The sequence below is a fragment of the Salvia miltiorrhiza genome, chromosome 5, assembly GCF_028751815.1.
Source record: "Salvia miltiorrhiza cultivar Shanhuang (shh) chromosome 5, IMPLAD_Smil_shh, whole genome shotgun sequence".
Lineage (NCBI taxonomy): Eukaryota > Viridiplantae > Streptophyta > Magnoliopsida > Lamiales > Lamiaceae > Salvia > Salvia miltiorrhiza.
The window spans coordinates 30,955,176-30,983,099 of NC_080391.1; the positions used below are offsets into that span (position 1 = coordinate 30,955,176).

Genomic DNA, 27,924 nt, shown 5'->3' on the forward strand with positions numbered 1-27,924 from the left:
CTACTCTGGGCCATGGAGGGTGAAGGTGCTATGTCCTTTCTGACTTCACCATCCCTAACCGCAGCCCAGCAAGATGACTTGGGAAAATTGATTTCGGAATTTCCAACTGTGACGCAGACTCCGACGGGTTTACCACCATCACGACAGAGTGACCATCGAATTGTGCTGCAGGAGGGTGTTTCTCCCATTTCTGTTCGTCCTTACCGTTACAATCACTCTCAAAAGGACGAGATGGAAAAGCTAGTAGCAGAGATGTTAGCAGCCGGCATTATTCTGCGAAGTTGCAGCCCCTACTCAAGCCCGGTTTTGCTTGTACGTAAGAAGGACGGGTCCTGGCGTTTTTGCGTAGACTATCGCGCTTTGAATAAGGTCACAGTGCCTAACAAATACCCTATCCCAGTCATTCAGGAACTGCTTGATGAGCTTCACGGCGCCAGATGGTTCAGTAAGCTCGATCTACGCGCCGGCTACCACCAGATCAGAATTGCACCTGAAGACGTTTCTAAAACAGCATTTCGGACTCATTCAGGCCACTATGAATTCCTTGTCATGCCATTTGGACTTACTAATGCCCCGGCTACATTCCAGTGCCTCATGAATGACATATTCCGACCTCTTCTCCGGAAGTTCGTGCTCGTATTTTTTGATGACATCCTTATCTATAGCACCTCATGGTCGGACCATCTGCGACATTTGCAACTGGTACTCGCTATTCTTAGTAATCACTCCTTAGTAATTAACCCGAAGAAGTGTGTGATTGGGCATTCACAAGTCGAGTATTTGGGTCATATTGTGTCCAGCAAGGGCGTGCAAATGGATCCTTCTAAAGTTGGAGCAATTTTGAAGTGGCCAACACCCACATCCCTTCGAGGGTTACGTGGTTTTCTCGGTCTCACGGGTTACCATCGTCGCTTTATTCGCGATTATGGCAAAATTGCGGCCCCATTGACAACATTGTTGAAAAAGGATGGTCAGAAATCGTGGCACTGGCCTTCTGAGGCCGAGGCTGCCTTTCAAACCCTCAAACAAGCATTGACTACTGCTCCTGTTCTGCGCATGCCGGATTTTTCTCGACCTTTTGAGATCGAATGTGATGCATCAGGGCGAGGGATCGGAGCCGTATTGATGCAAGAGCGACAGCCCATTGCATATTTTAGCAAAAGTTTATCTGGAAGATTACTATCCAAGTCAGCATATGAAAAGGAACTCATGGCGCTAGTCCTCGCAGTCCAACACTGGCGGCCTTATTTGTTGGGGCGGAGATTTGTGGTCCGTACAGATCAAAGGAGCCTTAGACAATTGTTATCGCAAACTCTCACGACCCCAGCTCAGCAGAACTGGGCAGCCAAGCTGTTGGGATTCGATTTTGAAATAACCTATAAGGAAGGGCGACTGAATAAAGCAGCAGATGCCCTTTCTCGGCGAGATGAGGAAGTGGAGCTAGCGGCGGTCACAGCACCACATTGGCTAGATTGGAGCTCACTTCAAGATGCCGTGAAGGCTGATCCGCGGCTGTCTCGGATCATCGAGGCACTTGAAGCAGGCCAGGAGGCGCCAAAACATTATAGTTACTCGCAGGGTACGTTGTTTTATAAAGGCCGAGTTGTGCTGCCCGCTGACTCGCCTTGGATTTCAAAACTCTTTACTGAATTCCACGCAACCCCTTCCGGTGGTCATTCGGGAGCTTTCAGGACTTATCACCGGTTGGCTGCAAATCTTTATTGGACTGGAATGATGAAGTCAATCACTTCATTAGTGGCAGCTTTTGATGTTTGCCAGCGGAATAAGTATGAGACGAAGAGCCCTGCGGGTCTGCTAAATCCACTTCCTATTCCAGATCGAGTGTGGGAGGATATTAGCATGGATTTCATTACAGGACTCCCTCGTTCTGGTGGATTTGACTGCATTCTTGTCGTAGTGGATCGTCTTTCCAAATATTGCCATTTTATGGGGCTGCGTCACCCATTTACAGCAAGGACTGTGGCAGAACTCTTCGCTCGAGAGGTGGTGCGATTACATGGAATGCCGGGATCTATCGTGTCTGACCGCGATCCTATATTTTTAAGTTCATTTTGGAGAGAGCTGTTTAAGACAGCGGGTACTACCTTACGCATGAGCTCGGCCTACCATCCAGAGACAGATGGGCAGACGGAGGTTATGAATCGTTGTTTGGAAACTTATTTGCGTTGTTTTGCGTCGGAGAGACCAAAAAGCTGGGGAAAATGGTTGGCTTGGGCAGAGTTTTGTTTTAATACTGGATTTCAGTCAAGTGCCGGAATGACTCCATTTGAAGCTGTCTACGGCAGACCACCACCAGCTCTCATTCCGTTTTTACCAGGAGAAATTCGTGTGCAGGCCTTAGCAGATTCTCTTCGAGAGAGGGATGACGTATTGGCTCAATTGCGGGTACATTTAGAGCGAGCACAACAACGCATGCTTCGCGAGGCTAATAAGCATCGCCGTCCTTTAGAGTTTCAAGTGGGGGACAAGGTCTACCTCAAATTCCGTCCTTATAGGCAGCGGAGTTTATTTTCACCCGCACATGCTAAGTTGGCGCCGCGTTTCTTTGGGCCATTTGAAGTGGATGCACGGATTGGGGCAGTGGCGTACCGATTGAAACTTCCTGTGGGGTCCAAGGTGCACCCGGTCTTCCATGTTTCCTTGCTAAAACCTGCTGTCGGTCAGGTGACTGCCTCCCCGACCCTACCAGAAGAGCTGCTGGCAGTGGATCCTCCATATCTTCCGGATGCTATAACACAACGCCGTTTCTTACAGCGTAACGGGGCTGAGGTGGAGCAGGTCCTGGTTCAGTGGCAAGGGTTAGGTCCAGAAGAGTGTTCGTGGGTGGATGTTGCAGAGATGAAAGGGCAGTTTCCGAATTTCAGCCTTGAGGACAAGGCTGTTTCGCCGAAGAGGGCAATTGATAGTGGAACGCAGAGTGGTGGCATAAAAGTTTATACTAGACGCAAGTCTAGGGCTCCTGCAGTCTAGCTGGAAGATTTGAACAATAATTATCTTTTTATTTATTGTTTATTATGTTTTCTTGTTGGTTAAGTTTTGCGGGCCTCTGTCTTCTACATGGGCCTTAGTAGGAGTTAGTATTTATTAGGCCTTTCCTGCAGAATTAGGGCAGAAAATATATTTTGTGATTAGCGGCTTTACGCTGTGACAGAACCACTCGTTCTGGGGACTTCATTAAGAAGTATTCGTCTTTCCATTAACTTCCTGTTGATTCGCTTTCTTCACTCTACTTTAACGTATTAGTCGGCGAAAGCATGCTATGTTTAACGTACCATAAGTGGTTATGTGATAGTATGGGTTTATGTTTATAAATTCTAAATGTGGATTTCATGTTACACCTTTAAACTAGTTGTGTTCATTTGGGTTGAGAGTTGGTGTGATGATGAGTTGATCAAACAAGGCTAGTATTTCCTCAACCCATTGTGTGCAAATGCTTTAGGTAGGTTTAGGGTTGTTTTAGATCTTTGTTTTAGGTTTTAGGACTACCGAGGATATTCCTTCACTACTAGAAAAACGCTCATAGATAACGGATTTTTTCCGTTATCTATGAGCAAAAAAACCGTTGTGTATAGTGGTGTTGTCTATGATACGTATCATAGACAACGGTTTAAAACCGTTATGTATAGTAGCATAGATAACGGTACGATGCGTCATTCATAACAGTACGCATCCGTTATCTATAAAGGTTATACATAACGATTTTTCACCGTTATGTATTAAGATTTTTCCGTTATGTATTAGATTTTTTTTTTATTTTTTTAATCATAGTTAACAGTTTTTTGCACTTTTTATAACGGTTTTAACCGTTATCTTTGATAGAATACATGACGGTTTTTTGCAGTTTTTATAACGATTTTTGCAGTTTTTATAACGATTTTAACCGTTATCTTTGATTAGAATACATAACGATTTTTTGCACCTTTTATAACAGTTTTTTGCACTTTTTATAATTGTAGTATATTTTTAAATTTTGCAATTTTTATAAAACAACAAAATGATAAAATCAACAATAACAATATTATATATCATCCAAAATATTCATACATTATTATACAAATGAACAAAATATCAAGTATACATCATCATTGCATATTCCGATTCAAAATTGAAAATACCAACTACCTTATAGCTAAAACAAAAATCTATCATACAATGTTTCTAGCACCAAGTCCTCAAGAACTAGTTAATCAACTTGCTATGATTCTGGTTGTCTTTTGACCTCAAGCCATCCCAAGCTACCATAAATTCATTACGCATTCTTCTAGTTGCCTCATGCTAAAAAGCATCGTCACGGGCGCCAAGTATGTTGTTCCAAACTCTTCTTTACTCTTCAGCGCTGCCCGGTTCAAGATCCTACAGTTACACCAAAACACTTTCGTCACAAATGGCTCACTACTGCACTTAGTAGAAGTAGCACTACTCCATGTATTGATATTGCATTAATTCTTTCTTTCCTTTTTTTTCCTTTTTTTTCCTTTTTTTTCATAAGAATATAAGATATACCAACAAAGATAGGACTACTGTCACTGTGATGCCGATTTTGCTTGCAACTAAAACTCATGTAGATTAAATAATTTAAAAAATTAAAACATATATGATCACTACATTGTGGAAAGTTGAAAACAATAGAATTATGAGAATGCTGTCACATTGAGATTTACACTTAAATTTATAGAAATTGACCAAACTCTAGAACCCAACTTGTCATCTTAAACTAGCAAATATAATTGCTACATTTCCAAACAACATGGGTAGAAAATGCTCATCCACACAGTAAGTTGCCTTGACAAGCATGATTAGGAAAAGAATAAAAAATAGAATGAATGTTAATCTTACATGTAGATAAGGGACATGAACAACATACCTGATAACTCTTTAATAGTTGAGAGACCGCACAAAGATGTAATCTTTAATAGTTGAGGGACAGGGTCTTCCACACTTTCCACTACAAAAAGAAATTTCACGGGACTGCCATGTATAGATGTAATCTGCAGCACCATAAACCAAAGCAAAAATTAAAGTAGCAATTTCTAGTCCTGTCACTAAAAATTAAAGAAGCTGATACGGCTATTTCTAGCTTAAGTTTTTTCCCTTCCTCAGATGTAAGCAACTACAGAATTTTTCTACAAATATGCACAATAAGAATATTGGCCTCAATATTTGCTGTCAGGGTGAAGTTGTTGGAAAAAATCATATGTTGATCATAGAACATTTAAACAAACTATCGTACGAAATTAGCATGAGCCTTTGCTCTAGAGTCGAGTGTCACCTCAATCACCCTCAATTGATTAATTCGTAGATAAATAGAACATATCTCTACCTTTGGCTTCTTCGACTTTCCTTGATCTGGTTTATCAGCATCCTTGTCAATTTTACTGATTTAAAGGAATAAAAACGGAACATTAGATCATAAACACAGAGTCAGAGAAAGACTGAGATAACATTTTCGTTTATCAAAGTTCATGCCCAGAGAACACTTTTCTTATACTTGCTTCAGCTAAATATTTCTATTCATCAGATACCTGCTCCTTTATATGAGCAATTGGACAGTCGTCAGCTAACCTCAGCAAATAATACAGGAGATGAATATAACAATTAACTTAAGAGTTGTATCCACAATTTGAATAATAACTAAAAAACTGAAAAATAAAAAACACACACACGCAGACATTAGAGAGTAAAAGTATAGAAGAACAAGAATGTCGAATGACAGCTGCCACGATAGCCCCAATCCACCAACAAACTGCAACAAATTAAGATCTATCATTAGACCTATATATATTTCAAAATACTACTCATTTTCACATTCCCTTGCACTAGTCAGTTGGAGCTTTTCTACATCTTCTACAAAAGAAGATGTATGGTTGAAAGTAATGGGAAGGAGCAGAGCAAACAAGCTTACCTTAACAACAGTTTGACTGAACCCGGAGATGAGACCGTATTTGTTCAAATACTCGACAATGACAATGAGTGCGGCGAACCATGTAAGTGTGTCCCAAGCAACTGATTCTGCAAGACATTCCTTCCATGTCACTACCCCTGTTACAAGCATCACAGACAATCCTATTATGGCCGCAGTAACTGAATCCACACTCAACATACTCCCGAATATCTACAGCCCTACCTGCACACACATAACCATTCTACTCAAACCATATAGATATAGCTTCAACAATATCACATTAATTAAAAGTTTATTAATTTAGCCCATTTGAAAAAAGTTGTTTAGTATGTAAACTCATGTAATGTCTCAGCTTAATTAAATTTTAGTTTGCATCATTGACACTTTAACATTTCAGTTTGCATCAAACACATCCAAACCTAGGTTTTATCCTAGGGGTTGCATGTTAATACAAACAAGCAGTCGAAAACCAACTAATAACCCACAATCATAACCCCAAGTAAGCATCACAATGCCTCAGCATCCAAATAAGAAACAATCAGATTGCATCATTGACAAATTAACCAGCAATCAGTTTGCATCAAACACATCCAAAGTCGAACAGAGCACCGGCAGTGAAAAGGAAGCTTGATGTTGCGAAGCCCCCATTACCAGTTAAGGCCAAACCAGCACCGGCAGGCAGTAAGACCAGAACCAAAGGCGAACAGAGCAAGAAACAAAGGAAGCCTACTGCAGCCGAAAAATGAAAGGCCAAAGAGATGGAAGAGCCGATGGAGGCAGACCCAGAAAGGACCGAGACTGTGGAAAGCTCCAACTCCGAGGACGTGGTTGCCCCTCCTAAGCCGATGACAAGCACAATCACTTCGAAGCCCAAGGGTGTCAAGCGCAAAGGTGTGGTGCGACCTAGCACTATGGAGACGGTTATACCGAGAGACAGTCAGAGGTATGCTGTTCTGCAGAACCGGGAAATCACCCCGTGGTATTTTCTGGTTACCGAAGTGTTGGATGATTTCGGGATAAAAAAATGCGTGGAGGGGTATTTTGAGAACATTGGTTGTGGGAAAATTCTGAAATGGAACGTGTTGGCATTCAAGCAAATATCGGAGGAGTTCATGAGCACGGTGGAGTTCAAACCGAAGGGAAATTACTCGATTGAAACACCAGGTACCCTGCGTTTCCAATTGCGGGGGAAGATGTTCCCACTTTCCATTAACGATTTGAACATCCACCTGGGGGTGATCGAGGACAAGGAGGTTTATGATGATGAGTATAAGCAGGCTAAAACCATGGCTGCACCCGAGTGGCGAAGCCAGATTGACCTTTACTGGTCTCAAATCTCAACGGGGGCCACGTATGTGAAAAACATCAGCAAGTCCAACAAAATCCGCAACCCAGCGCTACAGATATGCCATCGTTGGTTGGCCTACAATATCTACGGCCGGATTGAGGGGTCCAACGTGGTCACGCAGCAAGAGCTCTTCCTGCTCTGGTGCATGGTGGAGAAGAAGAGGGTGAACTTTGGGTTCACCGCGGCAATGCAGTTTCAGTATGGGGTAACCCATACCAACAAGTACCTCTCCCTAGGCCCGCTGGTGACCCTCCTGGCGAAGAAACTTGCAAATTTCAATGATAAGGCCCCAGATGAAGCAGCTGTAGCAGAAACCCGATTCCTTGATATCGGACGTCTTGTGCGTTGGCGGATTGTTGAGGTTGATGAAAGAGGCGGCCACCGTCTGGTCCAACCGGAGGGCAGCTCAGTTAGACCTAAACCGAAAGTTGCAAAGGAACAGGGAACTTCTCGCCCGATCAGTGGTGAGATTGTCATGCTAACGGTCGAACTGAAGGAGATCAAGGACGAGCTGTTGATGCTGGAGGAGAAGTGGCCACTCTGAGGGATACCATGGAGGAAGGATTCAAAGCAATGGAGGCTGGTTTTAAAGAAATCAAGGAGAAGCTGAATGCGGAGGAGAGATCCTCCGACCAAAATGACTAAGTTCTTTTCCCCTGAACTCTTAGATTAGGTTTTATTTTGTCTTTTGATTTTCATGTTTTAGTGTCTTTATAGTCTCTGTTTGAGTCGAGTCTTACTTGCACTGTTTGATGGTGATGAAAATATGCATGCTGATTTGGTTATGGTTCGATTTGGTGGTTGAGTATGATATGCATGATGGTAGTTGTGAGGTTACTGAGAGTACCCCACCAGTGAGATCAGGGCCATATTTTTGAAAAATTGCATGTTTCTGGTGAGATTTTGCTGTGCTAGGGAATCTAGATTTTGTTTGAGAACTTATATTGCTAGTAATGACTTGTGTGATTTGGGCACATTTCTTTGATTAGGGCCCCAGATTCTTCTTTGATGATAAATGTGAAAAGAATCCCTTGTTATGCCAATTTGAGCCGAATTCATTCTTTCTTGAGCCTTTCTATTGCTATATCTAAAAGAAAGAATTGTTGGAGTGCATGAAATGGTAAACAAGGAACTGGAGAAAAGAAAGAAAATCTGGGCACACAAAAAAACGAATGAAAATTATTGCCAAAAATCAAAGAAAGGATGAACCCTAGTGAAAGCGAGGGAATAAAAGGTTGGTTGTAGCTTTACTGAACATGTATGCTGAGTAAGGGTGATACTGAATTAGTCACTGAACCATATTTATCCCACCTTTGCTCCGTATACCCCATTACAACCAAAACAAAGACCCTCTGATGAGTCATACTAGTGTGTTCCACTTGTAGTTTTCAATCAAACTCTTAGAAGAACTGACACAGCAAATTAAGAGTGTATACACTTAGCCCGGTACTTGAGAGAAAAAGAGACTACTATCACACTTTATGCATGTTCATTACTCTGGTTTGTGGTTTGACTGAACTGAATGATGCATGTTAGTATGATCTGATCCTGAAATTGGTGCAAGTTTCGTGTCTCGTAGTTTTATTTCTTTTCTTTCAACTTTTTCGTCCGTGTCTTCTGTGAATCCACCTACATACTTGAGGGCAAGTATGGTTTAAGTGTGTAGGTGTGATGCGTCTTCGACTTTTGGGCCATTTGGCCCTATTTTTCTCTTTATTTGTGTCAGTACAGGTTTGTCCAGGGGGAAAACGAAGTTTTTGAGGAAGGAAGGTCCGGTGGAACGGAAACGGAAAGAATGTGGTTGGAATGGGCATTACCAAGCCCAGATTGCTATGTCATGTTTACCAGCATGGAGCTTCGGCCACAGTACCTCTCCAGTCTAACTTGGGGCATGGGAACCTGGAGAAACCCACCTGGTATGAATCAAACCGAAGAAAGCAATCCGTCTGACCACTACCATGCGAAGAAGACAGCCGAAGCCAGGAAAGGAAAGTGAATCTCGGAGATTTTAAGAAAGCAAGCGGAAGCAAGAGGAGGAAGCTGGAAGGATCTGAAGAAAGGGAAAGGTTGACTAAAGTTTGCAGCTGGAAGCTATCTTCAATCGGATCAATCAAGGATTGAGCTAAAGAAGGAAAGAAGATCCTGGTGAATATATGAAGCTGGCGCAGCTAGGGTTAGACCTCGACCATTCGGTAGTATAAAAGATTGATGATGTGCAGCGTGCACAAGCTCTTGGCACCTTTCGAACTCCCGTTTTTACTTTAGTTTTACTACTTCAATTCGCCGAAGTGTGGCATCCAAACAATTTACAATCCAGTACCATTTCTAATTCCCGTTGTGTTTTGCATTCGAACAAGATTCAAGGCTTGTAGCCTTAGGTATTACTTTATCTTATTTAAGTATTTCCATTTGTCTCATGATGTGTTTAATTCATTTCGTATTTATGAATTCTGCTATGTGTGAGTAATTCCGTTGGTGAGGTTTTAGGGGTGGAAATAATTGTTGTTAACATGTAAACATTCGTGAGGTATTTGTTCTTTCGGTTGAATCCCGTGGTTCCGGAAGGATCTGTTCGAAACCATGGGCAGTAGGGGCCTAACGGGTGATCTCCGTTCGGTAAAACGTTGTCCATGTCAAGCAAAGGCCAGGGTGCACCAAGGTATAACGGCCGGTATACCCAAGACCGAGTAGCTGAGTAGCGTCAACAAAAGGCGTTGTAGATCCGGACGGTGGGGAAAGGATTGATGGGATACACTGTCCCTCTTCAGTCTTGGGCTTCTCTAGAGACTATCCATCAACTGTGACGAGGCATAAAGCCATGGTTATCAAACGAGGAAAGCAATCTCCGCGCCGTAGCATGTCTATGACTGGTCGGCTGACAAGCCGGAAATGGTTGTGTCCAGGAGGCATGTGTCACTCAAAGTGCGGAGTTGGGGACCTCGGAAGAGAAGGTTGGTGAGGGTCATACTTGGTGAGTAACAGGTATGACTACCATCTAAGGAGAAGTGAAGCACTGCCTTGTGACCGGGGAATGTGTGACCTTCGGACCAAGTGACCACAATGGGATCAACCATCCTAAATGTGAAGTATAATCCCTTGAAATGCCCCAATGTCTTTGGGCCACGCCTTGGGTTTATATGGATCATGGACGGATTATCAGTATGCCTATGACCGAAACGAATGTTAACAACAGTTATGATCTAACCGAATAACCTCACCCCTTTGTTATTATTGATCTTGTTAATTTCTTGTGCAGAGTATACAGATTGAGACCTGTGACACCTCAGTTTGTCGTTGGAGAACAAAGTGGTTCCTCACTCCCTGCAGGATTCGACCCTACACTTGCCACTAAGACTGAGTTCTTGTTGTGGGACGTATGAGCGTGTATTGTCTGTACTGGGCATACACAAGTATTTTGCCCGCACCGCACGACGGGTGTGTGTCAAAATTGGCGCTGTTGCCGGGGAGTGACGCGCAGCAATTTTGTTCTCTCCTCATTCCATTTTCCGCTACCGGTGTATGCGTGGAACTCGTAGAGCTGTAAGAGCATTGGTGTTTGACCCTGATATTGATCGCACTGAAAGGCGACTACTCGCAGGAGCACGAATAGCGAGATGCGAAGCTATGGAAAAAGCAGAAGCAGAGCAAGCAGTAGCAGAGCAGGCGTAGACCCTCAAATAGTTGGCATACCCAACTAATCTCAACTTGAGGCCGAACAGAATCACCTTACCAGAGAATCCGTTTGCACCTCGTCGGTATGACATGAAGACCTGTGACACCTCAGTTTGTCGTTGGAGAACAAAGTGGTTCCTCACTCCCTGCGGGATTCGACCCTACATTTACCACTAAGACTGAGTTCTTGTTGTGGGACGTAGGAGCGTGTATTGTCTGTACTGGGCATACACAAGTATTTTACCCGCACCGCACGACGGGTATGTGTCAACGGCCCGCTGAAATTTTAGGCCGGCCCAACCCGGTCCAAAAAATTGCCTGGGCCCGTCGGGTTGGGCCGGGCCAGCCCGGCCCGCTAGGTTTGACAGCCCTACATTTCACTAAAGAAATATTAACATCTCGTAAAGGCAAAGAACCAGTTGGAGAATCGGAGGTCGAGATCGATCTTGACATTGCAGAGCTCATTAAGGCCAGGGAGGATCTTCTCAAGCTCAAAAGCCAAGTGCAATCAATGGTGGATCGGACGATCAAGCTGGAGCAGGCTATGCTCGCGAGGGTTGATTGCTGTGAACAAGTTTTTTCCAAACTCCTACCTTTTCCTTCTTCAACAAAAAAGGGGGAGTAGTTTTCTGATGTTGGTGATGTTGGTTGTGGTGTTGACTGCGATTGTTAGCAGTCTTTGTTTCAAAACAATGTTTCTTTGGTGGTGTTTTTTATGCATGGACATCTTTTACTTTGTTTGGTTTTTGGGGTTTTAATCCCCTTGGATGTTTGTGGTGCATGAGCACCTGTTTTGGTAATATAGTTTATGTAATCTTGGTTTTTGACTATCTGTTGGTTCAACATTTATCATGCTTTTGATATACTTTCGTATATTGTGTTTTGGGCAGGTCAAATGAAGGTCTTGGCCTTCGCCCGGCCTTCATTTTGATCAAATAAACCAAAGCTTCATTTGATCAACTTGTTTGTGAAAAGTTACATCTTGTTATTTGATCAATGTTGATCGAGAGGTTAAATGCTTTGAGTATTATCTTGTTGATCAAAGTTGATCAAGACGTTAAATGCTCTGAATGTTGCTGCTTGCTTTGTTCATTCTGAGTATGTTGATTGAGAGGTTAAATGCTCTGAATGCTGTTGTTTGTTTTGCTAACATCTGTGTTTCAGGTTCTCATGTTGTTCGATTTAGGGGGAGTTCTTGTTTTCTTCTTGTTTGTTCCAAATGGATTGTTGGGTCAACATTCTGTTTGGACTGTTTCTTAAGGTTGTACTTCTTGTGCATTCTTAAGGTTGTACCTCAAGTGCTTTCTTAAGGTTGTACCTCAAGTGCTTTCTTAAGGTTGTACCTCTTGTTTGTTTCAGGGGGAGTGTTGTTCCAACATCTCTTCTGGACTATTTTTGAGGTTCATCTCTTGTTTGATTAAGGGGGAGTTTCTAACTCTTTCTTGATCTGAAACTCTGTAAAATAGAATTCTTTTATGTATATAATTTTTTTCTTTGTTTGTGTTTTTGTTGCAGGAAGGAAAAGATTAAGGGGGAGATTGTTAGAGTCAATGTTGACTCCGACAATGTTGAGACCAATGTTGATAACATACGTGTTTTCAATGTTGGGTGGAATGTTGATAACATTCATAGTGTCAACATTTCTGGGTTTCAACCAACATTCCGGAGCCTGCCTTGACTCCATACTTTGACTTTCCATTGGTAATTGTATATATTTAATCTTTACCTTCCTTTCACGTTTTCTTATTCTTTGGTTGTGAAATAACAGTTTTATGCTCGTTGACCACGTTTCTAATAAGTGGATAGGCGGTTATGCATGGTTCAAAGTAGTGGGCATGTTGATGCTATTTTTCAGGAACCATGATCTCGTAACCAACATTCCAAGGCTGGCCGACTAGCAGTTACTGAAGACGGATTGCAGCAGTTATATGAAGGTTCTGGAAGTGAGAAGTGGATGAAACCAACCAAGACATGAAGGCCTATAAATGCAGCAAGAAGCTTCAATCATTCTTATGTTTTGAAAGTGCAAAATCAGCGACTTAACATTCACTCACATCTAACTCGTCATTTTCCTGCTGCAAACGTGACACTGGTTCTTTAAGGATTGCTTTGACGAAGTAGACTTAGGCAGCCAATCTGTAAAGTCTATCTTTGTATCGACGGGACGTCGAGAGCAAGATTTGAAGTGCAAGACCATTGGAGCGTAGCAAGTTGTTTGCTTTGTCCGATTACATAGTGAATTTAGCCTTGAGGCACTCACGGGTTATTTATAATCCGTGAAAAAGTATTCATATGTGTTATTATTTTCCGCTGCATGTTATTAACATTCTGTTTATAACATTCATTCCAACATTACTCTTTATGTTACACAGTTTTACTTTGTTGGTAATTTGGGGACTAAACTCTTTCAATATTTATGTATGAAAATATTTATTTATTTTTTATTACATAATAATAATAATAATAATAATAATAATAATAATAATAATAATAATAATAATAATAATAATAATGTGCAATGTTAATTTTCAGTATCAAATAATTTGAATTAAAAATAACTTTATACAAAGTCGAAAATTTAAGTGTTTACGGATTTGAGTTTTTTATTGAGTAATTGATATTGATTATTTTTTAAGAAATATTTTGAATATACGTATATAATGATTTTATTTAATATTTATATTTATTTATTTAACTATATTTATTCAATTTCAATACTCGCCGTACTGCTAAGATAAATAAAAAGAAGAAGAAAAAGAAAGATAATTTACGTTTGAATAGTAGTAAGGCAGCCAACGTTGAATATCGTAATTCTCACAAATTGCAATTTGGATGTGCAAATTGCCAATGCAATAATTATATCCCGGCCGATTCTATAAAATGTCCCACTTCATCGTCTACTCCATCCACGTATAAGCCAATATGGCATTTCCTCCACTTTCCTCCTCCTCCCTCACCATCTCCTCGCGGCCGAAATTCTTTGGAGAGCTGCCTCATTTCTCCACCCGATCAACTCCGTGCCACCGGTTCACAATGTCGTGCAGAGCCGAGAATGGAGGCAAAGTTGACCGAAGAAATTTGCTACTCGGCATGGGAGGCCTCTGCGGCGCTACCAATCTCGTCAAAGCCGATGCACCACCAGCTCTGGCGGCTCCGATTTCAGCTCCTGATCTGGCCAAGTGCTCTCGCGGCACAAATCTCAACACCAAACAACCACTAGACGTCAACTGCTGCCCTCCCTTCTCGGACAAAATCATCGACTACAAGCTGCCTCCCGTCACCAAACTGCGCCTCCGCCCCGCCGCCCATCTCGTCACCAAGGAATACATCGCCAAATACGAGAAGGCCACCGAGCTCATGAAGGCTCTCCCCGACGACGACCCGCGCAGTTTCATGCAACAAGCCAACGTCCACTGCGCCTACTGCAACCTCACTTACGAACAAACCGGCGATCCAGACGAGAAGCTTCAAGTTCACAATTCCTGGCTGTTTTACCCTTGGCATAGGTGGTACCTCTATTTCTACGAGAGGATCTTGGGCAAACTGATTGACGACCCAACCTTCGCCCTGCCCTACTGGAACTGGGACAATCCCCCCGGCATGCCCATGCCGGCCTTGTTCGTCAACGAAAACTCTCCACTCTACAATCCCAAGCGTAACCAAGCCCATCTACCGCCTGCGCTCATGGATCTCCTCTACTCCTCAAAATCCAGCACCGATCCATCCGTTATAATCCCCACAAATCTCAATGAAATGTACGGAGAGATGGTCCGTAACGCCGTCAAACCCGAGGACTTCTACGGAGCCAAATATATCGTAGGGAGCGACCCGGACCCCGGGGCCGGCACGGTCGAGCGGGGGTCCCACACCTCCGTGCATATATGGGTCGGGGATCCCCGCTCGCCCGCCGGAGAGGACATGGGGAACTTCTATTCCACGGCTCGAGACCCCATTTTCTTCTGTCACCACGCCAACGTGGACCGCATGTGGTCCGTGTGGCGCGACCTCAGAGGCCCCAAGCCCAAGGACTTCAACGACCCCGAATGGCTCGACGCAGACTTCGTATTCTACGACGAGAATGCTCAGCTGGTTCGCGTCAAGGTTAAGGATACTCTCGAGGACGTGAAAATGGGCTTCGCCTATCAGAAGGTGGAGCTTCCGTGGCTGAACAAGAGGCCCAAGGCGCGGGTAAGGAAATCCAAGATCGCCGCCTCGTCCACGGGCACTACTACTGTATTCCCGGTGACGCTGGACAAGGTGGTAAGGGTGTTGGTGGATAGGCCTAAGAGAAAGAGAAGCAGCAAGGACAAGGAGAGAGAAGAGGAGCTGCTGGTGATCGAAGGGATCGAGATCGACACCGCCAAATACGTGAGGTTTGAGGTGTTTGTGAACGACGAGGATGACAAGCCGGGCGAGATCATCGACAGGGCGGAGTACGCCGGAGCCTACTCCCAGGTGCCGCACAAGAATTCGACCAAGGTGAAGAGCAAGATCAGGCTGGGATTGACGGAGCTGCTTGAAGATTTGGATGCGGAAGATGATGACAAGATTCTTGTTTCGTTGGTGCCTAGAGTAGGAGGAGAAGACATTACCATTGGTGGTGTCAAGATTATTTATGTTTAACTTCTGTGAATCATCGTCTACACACTACCTACTTGTACTGCTTGCTGCAATAATATTAATTTTCCACGAATATGGGGTGTTTTTTCTCCATTGAGTTGGTGGAATTTGTGGATGTGTGAAGCGAACAAGTTAATTAAAGTTATATTTTTGGCCATAAATTTCTTATCACCAGAGATTGGCATACAAATCCCACCCATATCCTCTCTCACATTCAGGCTCGCTCCTAACAAAAATAAGGTCGTCGAATTATAAAAACAAGCCCCTAATATATATTATTATGTGCAATATATATATTGAAGAAAAAAAATGTTCATTATGAAAAATGACTTTGTCTAGTATTTTTACTCTTAAAATCATCTTCAACATCGTTCTAATCTATGTTATCTAAAATTTCTTTTTTGATACATAGTATTATCAAACCATTATCAATGTCTCTTGGGACATTGACAATTTCAAAAACGTTTTTAACAATTTTAAATTTTAGTGATTTATTTTGATGAGTTTCCAATTTTCTTATTAAATAAAAAGAAGTACTTTGATTAAAAATAATAAGATTTCAATATTTAAATAACTAAAACCCAAATCCAACTGAGAAAAGTAAATAAACATCATAAACTGAGTCTTTATTCCAATTGAAAATAAAACATTATTTCTTCTTTTATCTTGACCATCATTCGCCCTGCCTCGCATCGCCCGAGCCATGTCCTGAAAATAATATTGTTTTGGGGTGAGTACAATAAACTCAGTGGGGTGCATTTATCCATATTATAAGAATCACAACAAAATATAAGTGCAATAAAAACTGTCTGCTCTTTCATATTGCCCGAAAGCAATATCTTTCTGTCTCTTAGCCCGAAGGCTATATAACTTTCCGTCTCATATAGCCCGTATGCTATAACTTTCTTTCTCATATAACCCGTAGGCTATAACTTTCTGTCTCATATAGCCCGTAGGCTATAACTTTCTTTCTCATATAACCCGTAGGTTATAACTTTCTGTCTCATATAGCCCGTAGGCTATAACTTTCTGTCTCATATAGCCCGTAGGCTATAACTTTCTTTCTCATATAACCTGTAGGCTATAACTTTCTGTCTCATAGCCCGGAGGCTCTGCCAGCTTCTCACACATATAAATTGAGTAAAACGTATAATAAGGATAAATGTTAAATGCAACGTTATAACCCCACCTTTACTTCTCTTTGACACGTGTAGAATAATTAAAGATTAAGTCTTGCGCGCCTCGCCTAAAAATAAATTATGAACTCATAATTAAGATACATTTAAATCAATGAATGCACATGAAGACGAATGAATAAAATATGCTAAAATTTTATTAATAAAATTAGGACATTTAAGAGATCAAGTATATATATATATATATATATATATATATATATATATATATATATATATAGATAGATAGATAGATCGAAGAGACTGAGAATCAAAACTATGTAGATTTTATTATAATACATGTCTAATTTAATTTTCCAAGCAAAAGCTATAAACTTACGTCACATACATATTTAATATATACATCCACATCTTTAGGGATACAACATATATTACATATATAAGTTTATTTATAAAACAAACAAATGCACAAATTTTCTAGATGCTATACATAGATACACGTAATATATATATATATATATATATATATATATATATATATATATATATATATATATATGTCATCATAAATGTAATGAATCACCCTTAATCAAACAAATTTCCTACAATAAAGTATTAAAATAAAGTAAATAATACATGAGTAAAAATAAGAATGTACTACCAAGTATCCCTTTTATATTTAAATTTACTATCATCACTATCACTTATTATATAAATATTTTCGTATATATATATATACTTATATAAAGAAGCATTAAGCTTATTAAAATAACATATTTGAAAAGAAAGGCACTATATGGTGGGGGGTTTTCCCAAAAAAAAGTGCAGTACCTATATATCTATGCATACCTAGCATATCAAAAGTACATGCATATACATAATATATATATATATATAAACTTACATATACTAAAAGAACAAAGCAGTGAAAAGAGAATGGTGCGAAAAGAAATAATATTGTGGAAGAAATTGGAGGAGGATTTACCTCTGCCGAAAAGCTCTATGAGTAATTGTTTTGAGTGTGAGGAAAAATAGTGAAGAGAAGTGGTATTTATACTAGCAGATAGAGGTTTATTTTTGGGAATGAGCATCAATCAAACAAATCTTTCCATAACTTCATGATCATCAAGAAGGAAGGTGAATTAGGGTTCTCTGATCTTCCTCAAACAATTCACGTGGCTGAACAACAAATTATTATGGGCTTAAGCAATGGGCTTCAATAAAAGAATTTGAGGCTTTATTAAAAGAGGTAATTAGTACCTTGTAAGAAAATGAAATCCCCCAACATAATAATAATAATAATAATAATAATAATAATAATAATAATAATAATAATAATAATAATAATAATAATAATAATAATAATAATAATAATAATAATAATAATAATAATAATAATAATAATAATAATAATAATAATAATAATAATAATAATAATAATAATAATAATAATAATAAAATGCTTAGAATTTATTATGATTAAATGCTCATGCTCATGAAATAACTAGGCGCGACTTATAAGACTTAAAATTTAATTAACGAAAAAAAAATAAGAATAATAAAATAAATTTCTTTGTAGTTAAAAATTTTGGGTCACTACATCCTTACCAACTAAAAAAAATTTCGTCCTCGAAATTATTTACCTGAAACAAACAAAAGAGGGTATCTAGATCTAATGTCATCTTCCTTTTCCCATGTAGCACTATTATGGTCATGCCTACTCCGTTGGACTTAACTAGAGGGATTTCTTTACTTCTTAACTCACGATTTTTTATTTTTTTATCCAAAATGGCTATCGGGTGCTCATCATAAGTTAGGCCTCTATCAAGTTCTAGCTCGATGTGATTCACAATGTTGCCTGGGTCGTGGACGAATTTTCTCAAAGACGAGACATAGAAGACGTTATGTATCGAAGGCAAGCTTGGCGGCGACACTAATCGATATACTACCTCACTAACTCTTTCGAGACTATCAAAGGGCCTGATGTAACTAGGTCTTAGTTTTCCGATCTATTCCCACCACCTTTCCTGAGGGAAATTCTTACCTTCAAGGGTTGTATCAGCTTTTCATAGAATCTCCTTGCGATAAACGAATGCAAAGCACTGGAAAGAAATAGTACTAGAGCAGTCTTGTTCGAAACGGGTAAGATACCTGACGTAGTCTGAGCCTCTCCATCCATCTCTTCCTGGTTCATGGCATAAACTCGTGCCTCTCCCTTGCGGGCACCATTGTTGTTCTGGTTCCTTCCCATATTGTTGTTGTTGTTCCCGTGGTTTCTTCCCCAGTTATTGTCCTTATTTCGCCAAGTCGGGACGTTGTTGTTGTTCGGGACATTCGTACTCCGTGCTTCTGGGCAGTTCATCGCCATGTGTCCTCCTTTGTGACATCGGAAGCATACGTTCTCGCCAGATTTGCACTCTCCGAAATGGTAACACTGACAACGTGGACAAAGAGGTTTGTGCGGCGCCAATTCTTGGTCGTCTCCCACATTACTCCTTGGTTTCTTTTCTGGCTGGGAGTTCCTCATTTTATCTCGATCATCCCAGTGCCTCTTTTCTCCAGTATGTTGAGGTCGAACCACAGAGTTGTCCAGTTTCAGGCGTGATGCGACTGCTTGGGCTCGTTCTATGATTTCTGAGTATGATGTGATGTTGAGAGCCGCCAAATGTCCACCAATCTCAGGGCGTAACCCATTCTCAAACCTCCATGCCTTCTTCTCATCAGTGTCCACCAAGTGAGGGGCAAAACGAGCTAGTTGGGTAAATTTCTGCTCGTATTCCAGCACGGTCAGGTTCCCTTGCTCCAGGTTCATGAGCTCTATCTCCTTTTGCTTGCGAAAAGCCTTTGGGAAATACTTCCCCATCACTTTCTCCTTGAATGTCCGCCAGGTGATGGCTCTCACCTGCTCCTCAGTAAGGCTAGCAGTTTCTGACTCCCACCAATGCCCTGCATCATCTATAAGTTGGAAGGCCGCACATGTCACCTTCGAGTCATCTCTACAACGCATGTAATTGAAAATACGTTCCATCTGGCGCATCCACTCCTCGGTCCCTAAGGGTCCTTCATTCCCTTTTAGAATTGGCGGTGCCATGCTTCGAAATTGAGCTACTACTCCATTTCCACCTTCTGCTTGAGGTTGATGCGGTTGCTGAGGCAATACTCCTCTCAGTGCTTGTGCAAGCACGTGGGCCAGCGTATTAACGTCATTTCGATTTCGATTCCTATTCCCCATCGATTGAGTGGCTTCGCTATCAGATTCTTCGTCTGCCGGAGGTCTCCTGTTACCCCTTGTTCTGGCCATAATTTAAAATATTGCGGTAAAAAGTAAGAGTTGTGTGACAAAAACTATGATAGGTACTAATTCTCATTGATACTAAGAGATTCGTCGTCCCAATCCTGGTACGCTTGTTGGCACCGCTATACCCATTCTATAGGTTTTGCGTGTTCTAACCATCTAGACAAGTAATCTCGAAGACATGGGGAAAAAATAAATAAAACCCAACTTTATTAAGAAAAAGCACTACTACAAAATTACACATACATAACACTTCATACATAACGGTTTTTTTAGAAAACCGTTATGTATGAGCGCATTTTTTGAAAAGATAACGGTTTTGACAAAAAACCGTTATCTATGTACTGTTGTCCATGGAAATAGATAACGGTTTTAGTGAATTCGTTATGTATGAGCGTTATCTATTAGTTGCACACATAACGGTATTATCGAACCGTTAAGACAACTGTTATCTATTAGCGTCATTTTATAACGGTTGTTTTAACCGTTATATATGAGAGCCTCAATACTGTTATGTATAATATTTTTTATATTTATTTTTAAATTTAATATTTTATTATAAAATATCAAAACCCTAACCCCACCAAATTTTCCCAAATCAAACTTGGCCTCTTTCTCTCTTCACCATTGTCGCGCCCTGCCACCGCCGTCGCGACTCGCCGCCACGACCAGCGCCGCTGCCACGCCGGCCGTCTGCTCGGCCGAATTCCACCATCATTTCCCCTAAATTGGTTTCCGACCTCAGGGCTAGGGTTCCGCCGAGCAGGATTTTGAAGAAGGTGTCGGACGACGTGGTCGTCTCCTGCCTGCGGATTGCCACTCCCGTCGACCAGCTGCCCAGAATCGACGCCTAGCTTGCCCAGTCGCAGCAGGTCGTCGCCAAGTATTCCGTCCTCGGCCTCGCCCACCACCCGCATGATAAAGACCTCGACAATTTCATGGTAATTTCACCTATTTTTTACAATCACTTTGGATTTTCTAAGAATGAGTTTGTTGGATGAAATCAGATAATTTTATCTTTTACAATCACCCGCAAAAATTGGAATTTCTTTTATGTGTTAATTTCTTTATCTATATCTCATACAAAATCAAGACTTTGGAAATTGTTGCTGGGTGAAGACATGTCTGGAGGCGGTAAAGGGGTCTGCCCAGCATTTGCAATTTCAAATGCGATAACAAATCTGTGTGGTATAGATTTAAATTATTATGACTTGTGTATATTTTTTGTGTGTGTGAGTTATATTAGATTTCTATGTGTTGAGAAGGAGAAAGAGGCATGTGCGTTGTGATATTTTATAGATTTGGTTGTTCTGTTATTCAAACGCTGTCTTTTATTTAGTTTTTTGGTGGCTTGCCTTGTGATCTGAATTGGAAATGAAACACACGATGGATTTCTATTAGGAATGCTTTATACAATTGCTTTTACTCATTGTTTTTCCTTTTAATGTGTGATGCATTTGCCCCATTTTAGTATTCAAGCTCTTAAGAGAACTGCTAGTGATGTATCTTAGGTCAGTGTGAGCGCTTGATTTGCAAGTTATCATTCATCATGAACTCTTACAATAGGAAATGATTGGGAAGGCCTGATGTTAGTTGATAGAATTTGGTAATTTTATTTTCCCTATCAATAAGAGGGAGGGAGGGAGTCAATAGGTATAAACTCTTTGCTGATTTTCAGTTTGATATTGCAGATTATTGCCCAGCTTCTTTCTGAAAGGTTGATTCCATTTGTTGCACTTGATGTCAATAGGTATAAACTCTTCTCTTTATGTGTTACAGTTTGAATAGTTTAGAAAGTTCTTAGGTTCTAATCTTTAAATGTCATGAAGAACCTTAGAGCATAAAGTGAGGTCACAATGCAGTATTCTCTTAACCAAAACTCTACCATTTTGTCAGAGTATGATAGCCATGCATATTATCAACTCACCATGGTTCTTGGATTAGCCTGATGTGTGGGGAGTGGTCATTTTTGGTAACCATTATACTTGCTTCTTGGAGGTCATGAGCATTTTTTATGTTGCAGCCACATCACATGTCACAACAATTTAGGGTGGTCCTCCAAGTTCCACGAAAACGTAAATGTGGACAGATAGGCTATTTGCTTTAGTTTATGTTGAACACAGATAACTTTGTTCTACCCAGAGTTCATGGGCAAACTTATGTGGGCCATTAAAGTGGATCTCAAATATGTGTAATATCCCATTCTAAAGTTACTTCTACATTTTTTATAAACAGAAGGGATACTTGGGTAACTTTTGAGTTTCATGTAACTTCAGTTGGAAAATACAAATTTTGGTTTCTGATATGGTTGGATGAGTAGGCTTCTCTCTTTGCCAGAACTTGGTATAAATATATTCGAGTTTCATCATTTCAGCGATCGAGTTGCATATGGACGCGCACTTGACCTTCCTGTTTACTTTGGTGATGCCGGTAGCCGTGAGGTGATTAAAATATTCCGAATTTAATTACGTTTCTTAAAGAAATGAAGGAAATCTTTTTGCTAGCTTTGATTTCTTGCTCTAGGTCCTCCATAAAATTGCTCTAGGTCCTCCATATATATATGATAAAATGAATGGTTGGACTTGCAGTTTGAAGTAGAGAGGGAGGGAGTCAGAGACATGAATAGGGATATGTTGCGGTGGAAAGCCAGGATTGTTGCTATCAAAGGTAGAACATACTAATTTAATAAAATATGTGAATATATATATATATACACAACTTTTTAGGTAGGATTTAGCCCCTCTTCTGATATTGTATGACTTTCCTTAAAATAAGAATTAATTGGTTTGATATTTTGTGAATATAGTTCTATAATCTTTTATAATTTTTTTCCAACAGCACTAGTTTTTGGCGGATCAAGTTGATGGGAGTCGATGCACCGTGTTTTAATCGAGAATGCAGCGAAAAACTTAGCTACGAGGACTACTACTTTTTTTTTTTTGGTCAGAAACGAGGACTACTACTAACGAGAAGGCTGAAGCAGAGAACGTTGTTTCAAATGTTTAGCAAGTTGCGTGCATTTGTATATGTTTTATTATATTTGGATGATAATGTATGAATATTTTTGATGTTATATAATATATGTTATCAATGACAATGTCATTTTGTTATTTTAGAATTATTAATTTAATTTTTGAGATAAATAACAAGAAAAAAAAATACAATTATAAAAAGTGAAAAAAAACTGTTATAGAAAGTGCAAAAAACTGTTATGTATTTCTATCAAAGATAACGGTTAAAACCGTTATAAAAAGTGCAAAAAACTGTTAACTATGATGGAAAAAATATATTTATATATCTAATACATAACGGTAAAAACATTAATACATAACGGTAGAAACCGTTATGTATCACTTGTAAAGATAACGGATATTTACCGTTGTGTATAAGCCCACATACCGTTATCTATACTACTATACATAACGGTAACAAAACCGTTATGTATGACCGTATCATAGATATCACCACTATACTTATCGGTTTTTTGGGGTCATAGATAACGGATTTTATCCGTTATCTATGAGCGTTTTTGTAGTAGTGAAGTTAAAGCATTATAAATATACTTTTGACTTTTACCTCACTCGGTAGCGATGTGGCGGTTGCGATGATGATCATTTTTCTTAAAAAGATTTTATTGCATGTCTACAGAAACGTAGACCTGCTCTGATACCATACTGTGACGCCCCAATTTTCTTATTAAATAAAAAGAAGTACTTTGATTAAAAATAATAAGATTTCAATATTTAAATAACTAAAACCCAAATCCAACTGAGAAAAGTAAATAAACATCATAAACTGAGTCTTTATTCCAATTGAAAATAAAACATTATTTCTTCTTTTATCTTGACCATCATTCGCCCTGCCTCGCATCGCCCGAGCCATGTCCTGAAAATAATATTGTTTTCGGGTGAGTACAATAAACTCAGTGGGGTGCATTTATCCATATTATAAGAATCACAACAAAATATAAGTGCAATAAAAACTGTCTGCTCTTTCATATTGCCCGAAAGCAATATCTTTCTGTCTCTTAGCCCGAAGGCTATATAACTTTCCGTCTCATATAGCCCGTATGCTATAACTTTCTTTCTCATATAACCCGTAGGCTATAACTTTCTGTCTCATATAGCCCGTAGGCTATAACTTTCTTTCTCATATAACCCGTAGGTTATAACTTTCTGTCTCATATAGACCGTAGGCTATAACTTTCTGTCTCATATAGCCCGTATGCTATAACTTTCTGTCTCATATAGCCCGTAGGCTATAACTTTCTTTCTCATATAACCTGTAGGCTATAACTTTCTGTCTCATAGCCCGGAGGCTCTGCCTGCTTCTCACACATATAAATTGAGTAAAACGTATAATAAGGATAAATGTTAAATGCAACGTTATAACCCCACCTTTAGTTCTCTTTGACACGTGTAGAATAATTAAAGATTAAGTCTTGCGCGCCTCGCCTAAAAATAAATTATGAACTCATAATTAAGATACATTTAAATCAATGAATGCACATGAAGACGAATGAATAAAATATGCTAAAATTTTATTAATAAAATTAGGATATTTAAGAGATCAAGTATATATATATATATATATATATATATATATAGGGTGCGGTTATAGTGAGAATCACACTTATCGTGAGAACATAATAACCATTAAAATCAATGCATCTACTATATAAATTAATGCATTCGCTATTAAATTTAATGCATCCGAAAATAATAAATTTTTTGCTCCCTTCAGGATTCGAACCCAGGATCTGCATTCATCCACCAAGATGATGCATCCACCGTAGATCTTGATGATCAAATGGCTTAAAATGGTTCTCTGTTCTAATTTTATTTAATGGTTCTTATTTGAACCTCTCCCTATATATATATATATATATATATATATATATATATATATAGATAGATAGATCGAAGAGACTGAGAATCAAAACTATGTAGATTTTATTATAATACATGTCTAATTTAATTTTCCAAGCAAAAGCTATAAACTTACGTCACATACATATTTAATATATACATCCACATCTTTAGGGATACAACATATATTACATATATAAGTTTATTTATAAAACAAACAAATGCACAAATTTTCTAGATGCTATACATAGATACACGTAATATATATATATATATATATATATATATATATATGTCATCATAAATGTAATGAATCACCCTTAATCAAACAAATTTCCTACAATAAAGTATTAAAATAAAGTAAATAATACATGAGTAAAAATAAGAATGTACTACCAAGTATCCCTTTTATATTTAAATTTACTATCATCACTATCACTTATTATATAAATATTTTCGTATATATATATACTTATATAAAGAAGCATTAAGCTTATTAAAATAACATATTTGAAAAGAAAGGCACTATATGGTGGGGGGTTTTCCCAAAAAAAAGTGCAGTACCTATATATCTATGCATACCTAGCATATCAAAAGTACATGCATATACATAATATATATATATAAACTTACATATACTAAAAGAACAAAGCAGTGAAAAGAGAATGGTGCGAAAAGAAATAATACTGTGGAAGAAATTGGAGGAGGATTTACCTCTGCCGAAAAGCTCTATGAGTAATTGTTTTGAGTGTGAGGAAAAATAGTGAAGAGAAGTGGTATTTATACTAGCAGATAGAGGTTTATTTTTGGGAATGAGCATCAATCAAACAAATCTTTCCATAACTTCATGATCATCAAGAAGGAAGGTGAATTAGGGTTCTCTGATCTTCCTCAAACAATTCACGTGGCTGAACAACAAATTATTATGGGCTTAAGCAATGGGCTTCAATAAAAGAATTTGGGGCTTTATTAAAAGAGGTAATTAGTACCTTGTAAGAAAATGAAATCCCCCAACATAATAATAATAATAATAATAATAATAATAATAATAATAATAATAATAATAATAATGATAATAAAATGCTTAGAATTTATTATGATTAAATGCTCATGCTCATGAAATAACTAGGCGCGACTTATAAGACTTAAAATTTAATTAACGAAAAAAAAATAAGAATAATAAAAATAAATTTCTTTGTAGTTAAAAATTTTGGGTCACTACAGTTCCAAAATGATTTCCTACCTTCAAAATTTGTAAATTGCAATGAGATTTTTTTAATTATTATTGTTGGGAAAATTACGACGATAATCAAGAAATAAATTGATACAAGAGAATAATTGCGGTTCCTTATATTTATATAATTATATTCATGATCCAACTTTAAGAAAAGTAAATTGAAGAGACTATCTTTTCCATCCTTTATTTTTTGGGAAACTGGTCAACGGTTTGAAGAAGATCAAGAATTCTTTTTTGGGGGGTAATTGCCTGTAAATCCACAACGTTTACACGGAATTGGTTTTTGCTCCTATTTTAAAAAATGTGGCTCTAAAATACATAACCTTTTTTCTGTCGCATCTTTATCCTTTCATCGAATTTTTCTTAATCCAGCGCCGGAAATCAGACATTGGCAGCCGAAATTGTCGCGTTGGCAGCCGGAAATTGACACATAGGCGTATTATTGACATGTATAAAAAAAATTACATATCATCATCTTCCCCAACCTTCACTTTCAAAGGTGGCCAGATCTCGAAGCTTTGAAGCTTCGTCCTCCAACGAAGGCAGCCAAATCTTGGCGATCGACCGCCATATATATCTTCAACGATTGATCGCGTGAGCTCTGCAGGTCTCGCGATTAGGTTCCCAATTAATTGATAATGAGGGCCTGGTATGGAGATTCGGATTAGAAAGTGAAATTGTACCCCTGATTTTGTTAAGCAAGTCCAACTGGGCATGGTGGTGGTATAGCGGTGGTGGTGTGGTGAAATTAGGTTTTAGAGGTGTGGTGGTGCGGCAGTGAACAATGCATGCTTGCACGCTTGAACTCGTGGTCGTGCATTCGTGTAAGCGTGCATTTTGTTTTAATGTCGGTATGTAAGTCATACACACTAAATAATATTTTATCGTGTTAGAGTGTAGGCGTGCATTAAGACAATTATAGTTACAACATCCATGCAATAAGACTCAACTTCATTGGGACGGAGGGAGTACTTAACGTTTATTTCAAAAAATTAAAAATTTTAAAAAAATATATACCATAATTTTAATTTATCAACAGCTAATAAAAGTGAAATTAAATCATAGAAAATAATATATACCATAATTAGATGAAATAAACTCTAGTTAATAATTATAAAATTAAACTAAAACATATGAAATATACAGAAAAAATATATAAGAAAATAAATAATATTGAAAATGAGAGACAAATTGAAACTTCAAATATGTTACACTTAATCTCAATACAATCATACACAGTCCAATTTTTTTAATTTATTGGATTGAAAACTGCCCACCATGTTAGATAAGCTAGGCTTGAGAGAAAAGAGTAATGAGCTGAGATTTCATTTCTCAAAATTATGAAAACCAACTGAGTTTACATTGTGAGGAAAGCTATCTATTTACACCAATTAAATTATTGGGTGCAGTGTGCGACGGGTTGACCCGCACCCCAAACCCACGCTTCTGACCCGAAACCCTGACTGTCACTTGTATGGATTTAACCCGCGTTACCAATTATTACATTTGTTTATAATAACTGTTTAATAAGCATAATATATACATTTGTTCGCATAAATATATATTTATGTTAATATAAATAATTAATATCAATATTGTGAAAAATGTAATGTTTTAAAAATATTATCTTTCTTTATAATAGTACTTTTTATTTATAACAATAATTAATTTTTATTACAACAATAATTACAATTAATATAATATTTTTGAAACATTACATTTCTCCATATCAAATATTACTTTTTATTATAGTAATGATTACTTTTAATAAGCATAAATAATTACATTATTATTTGATCAAAATAATTATGGTAAGAAAAAGTAA

The 27,924-nt window shown here is 38.8% G+C and overlaps 2 protein-coding genes across 2 annotated transcripts; both read left to right on the top strand.

Annotated features, from left to right (window-relative positions):
• The first annotated feature begins 13,600 nt into the window (after window positions 1-13,600).
• Window positions 13,601-15,636, top strand: LOC131026438 (polyphenol oxidase I, chloroplastic-like). The gene has a single exon (XM_057956305.1). The coding sequence runs from the start codon at window positions 13,866-13,868 to the stop codon at window positions 15,564-15,566; it is 1,701 nt and encodes a 566-aa protein (XP_057812288.1). The 5' UTR covers window positions 13,601-13,865; the 3' UTR covers window positions 15,567-15,636.
• Window positions 15,637-20,578: 4,942 nt separating this feature from the next.
• Window positions 20,579-23,091, top strand: LOC131026439 (K(+) efflux antiporter 2, chloroplastic-like). Its single transcript, XM_057956306.1, has 5 exons — window positions 20,579-20,935; window positions 21,686-21,744; window positions 22,369-22,435; window positions 22,583-22,661; window positions 22,833-23,091. Exons 1-5 carry the CDS (start codon window positions 20,933-20,935, stop codon window positions 22,856-22,858), a joined length of 234 nt encoding a protein of 77 aa, XP_057812289.1. The 5' UTR covers window positions 20,579-20,932; the 3' UTR covers window positions 22,859-23,091.
• Window positions 23,092-27,924: the final 4,833 nt, after the last annotated feature.

Coding starts and splice junctions, on each gene's coding strand:
- LOC131026438 (XM_057956305.1), top strand. CDS start 13,866: ATGGCATTTCCTCCACTTTCCTCCTCCTCCCTCACCATCTCCTCGCGG.
- LOC131026439 (XM_057956306.1), top strand. Junction 21,745..22,368: donor GTTGCACTTGATGTCAATAG/GTATAAACTCTT, acceptor TCATCATTTCAG/CGATCGAGTTGCATATGGAC. Junction 22,662..22,832: donor CAGGATTGTTGCTATCAAAG/GTAGAACATACT, acceptor TTTTTCCAACAG/CACTAGTTTTTGGCGGATCA.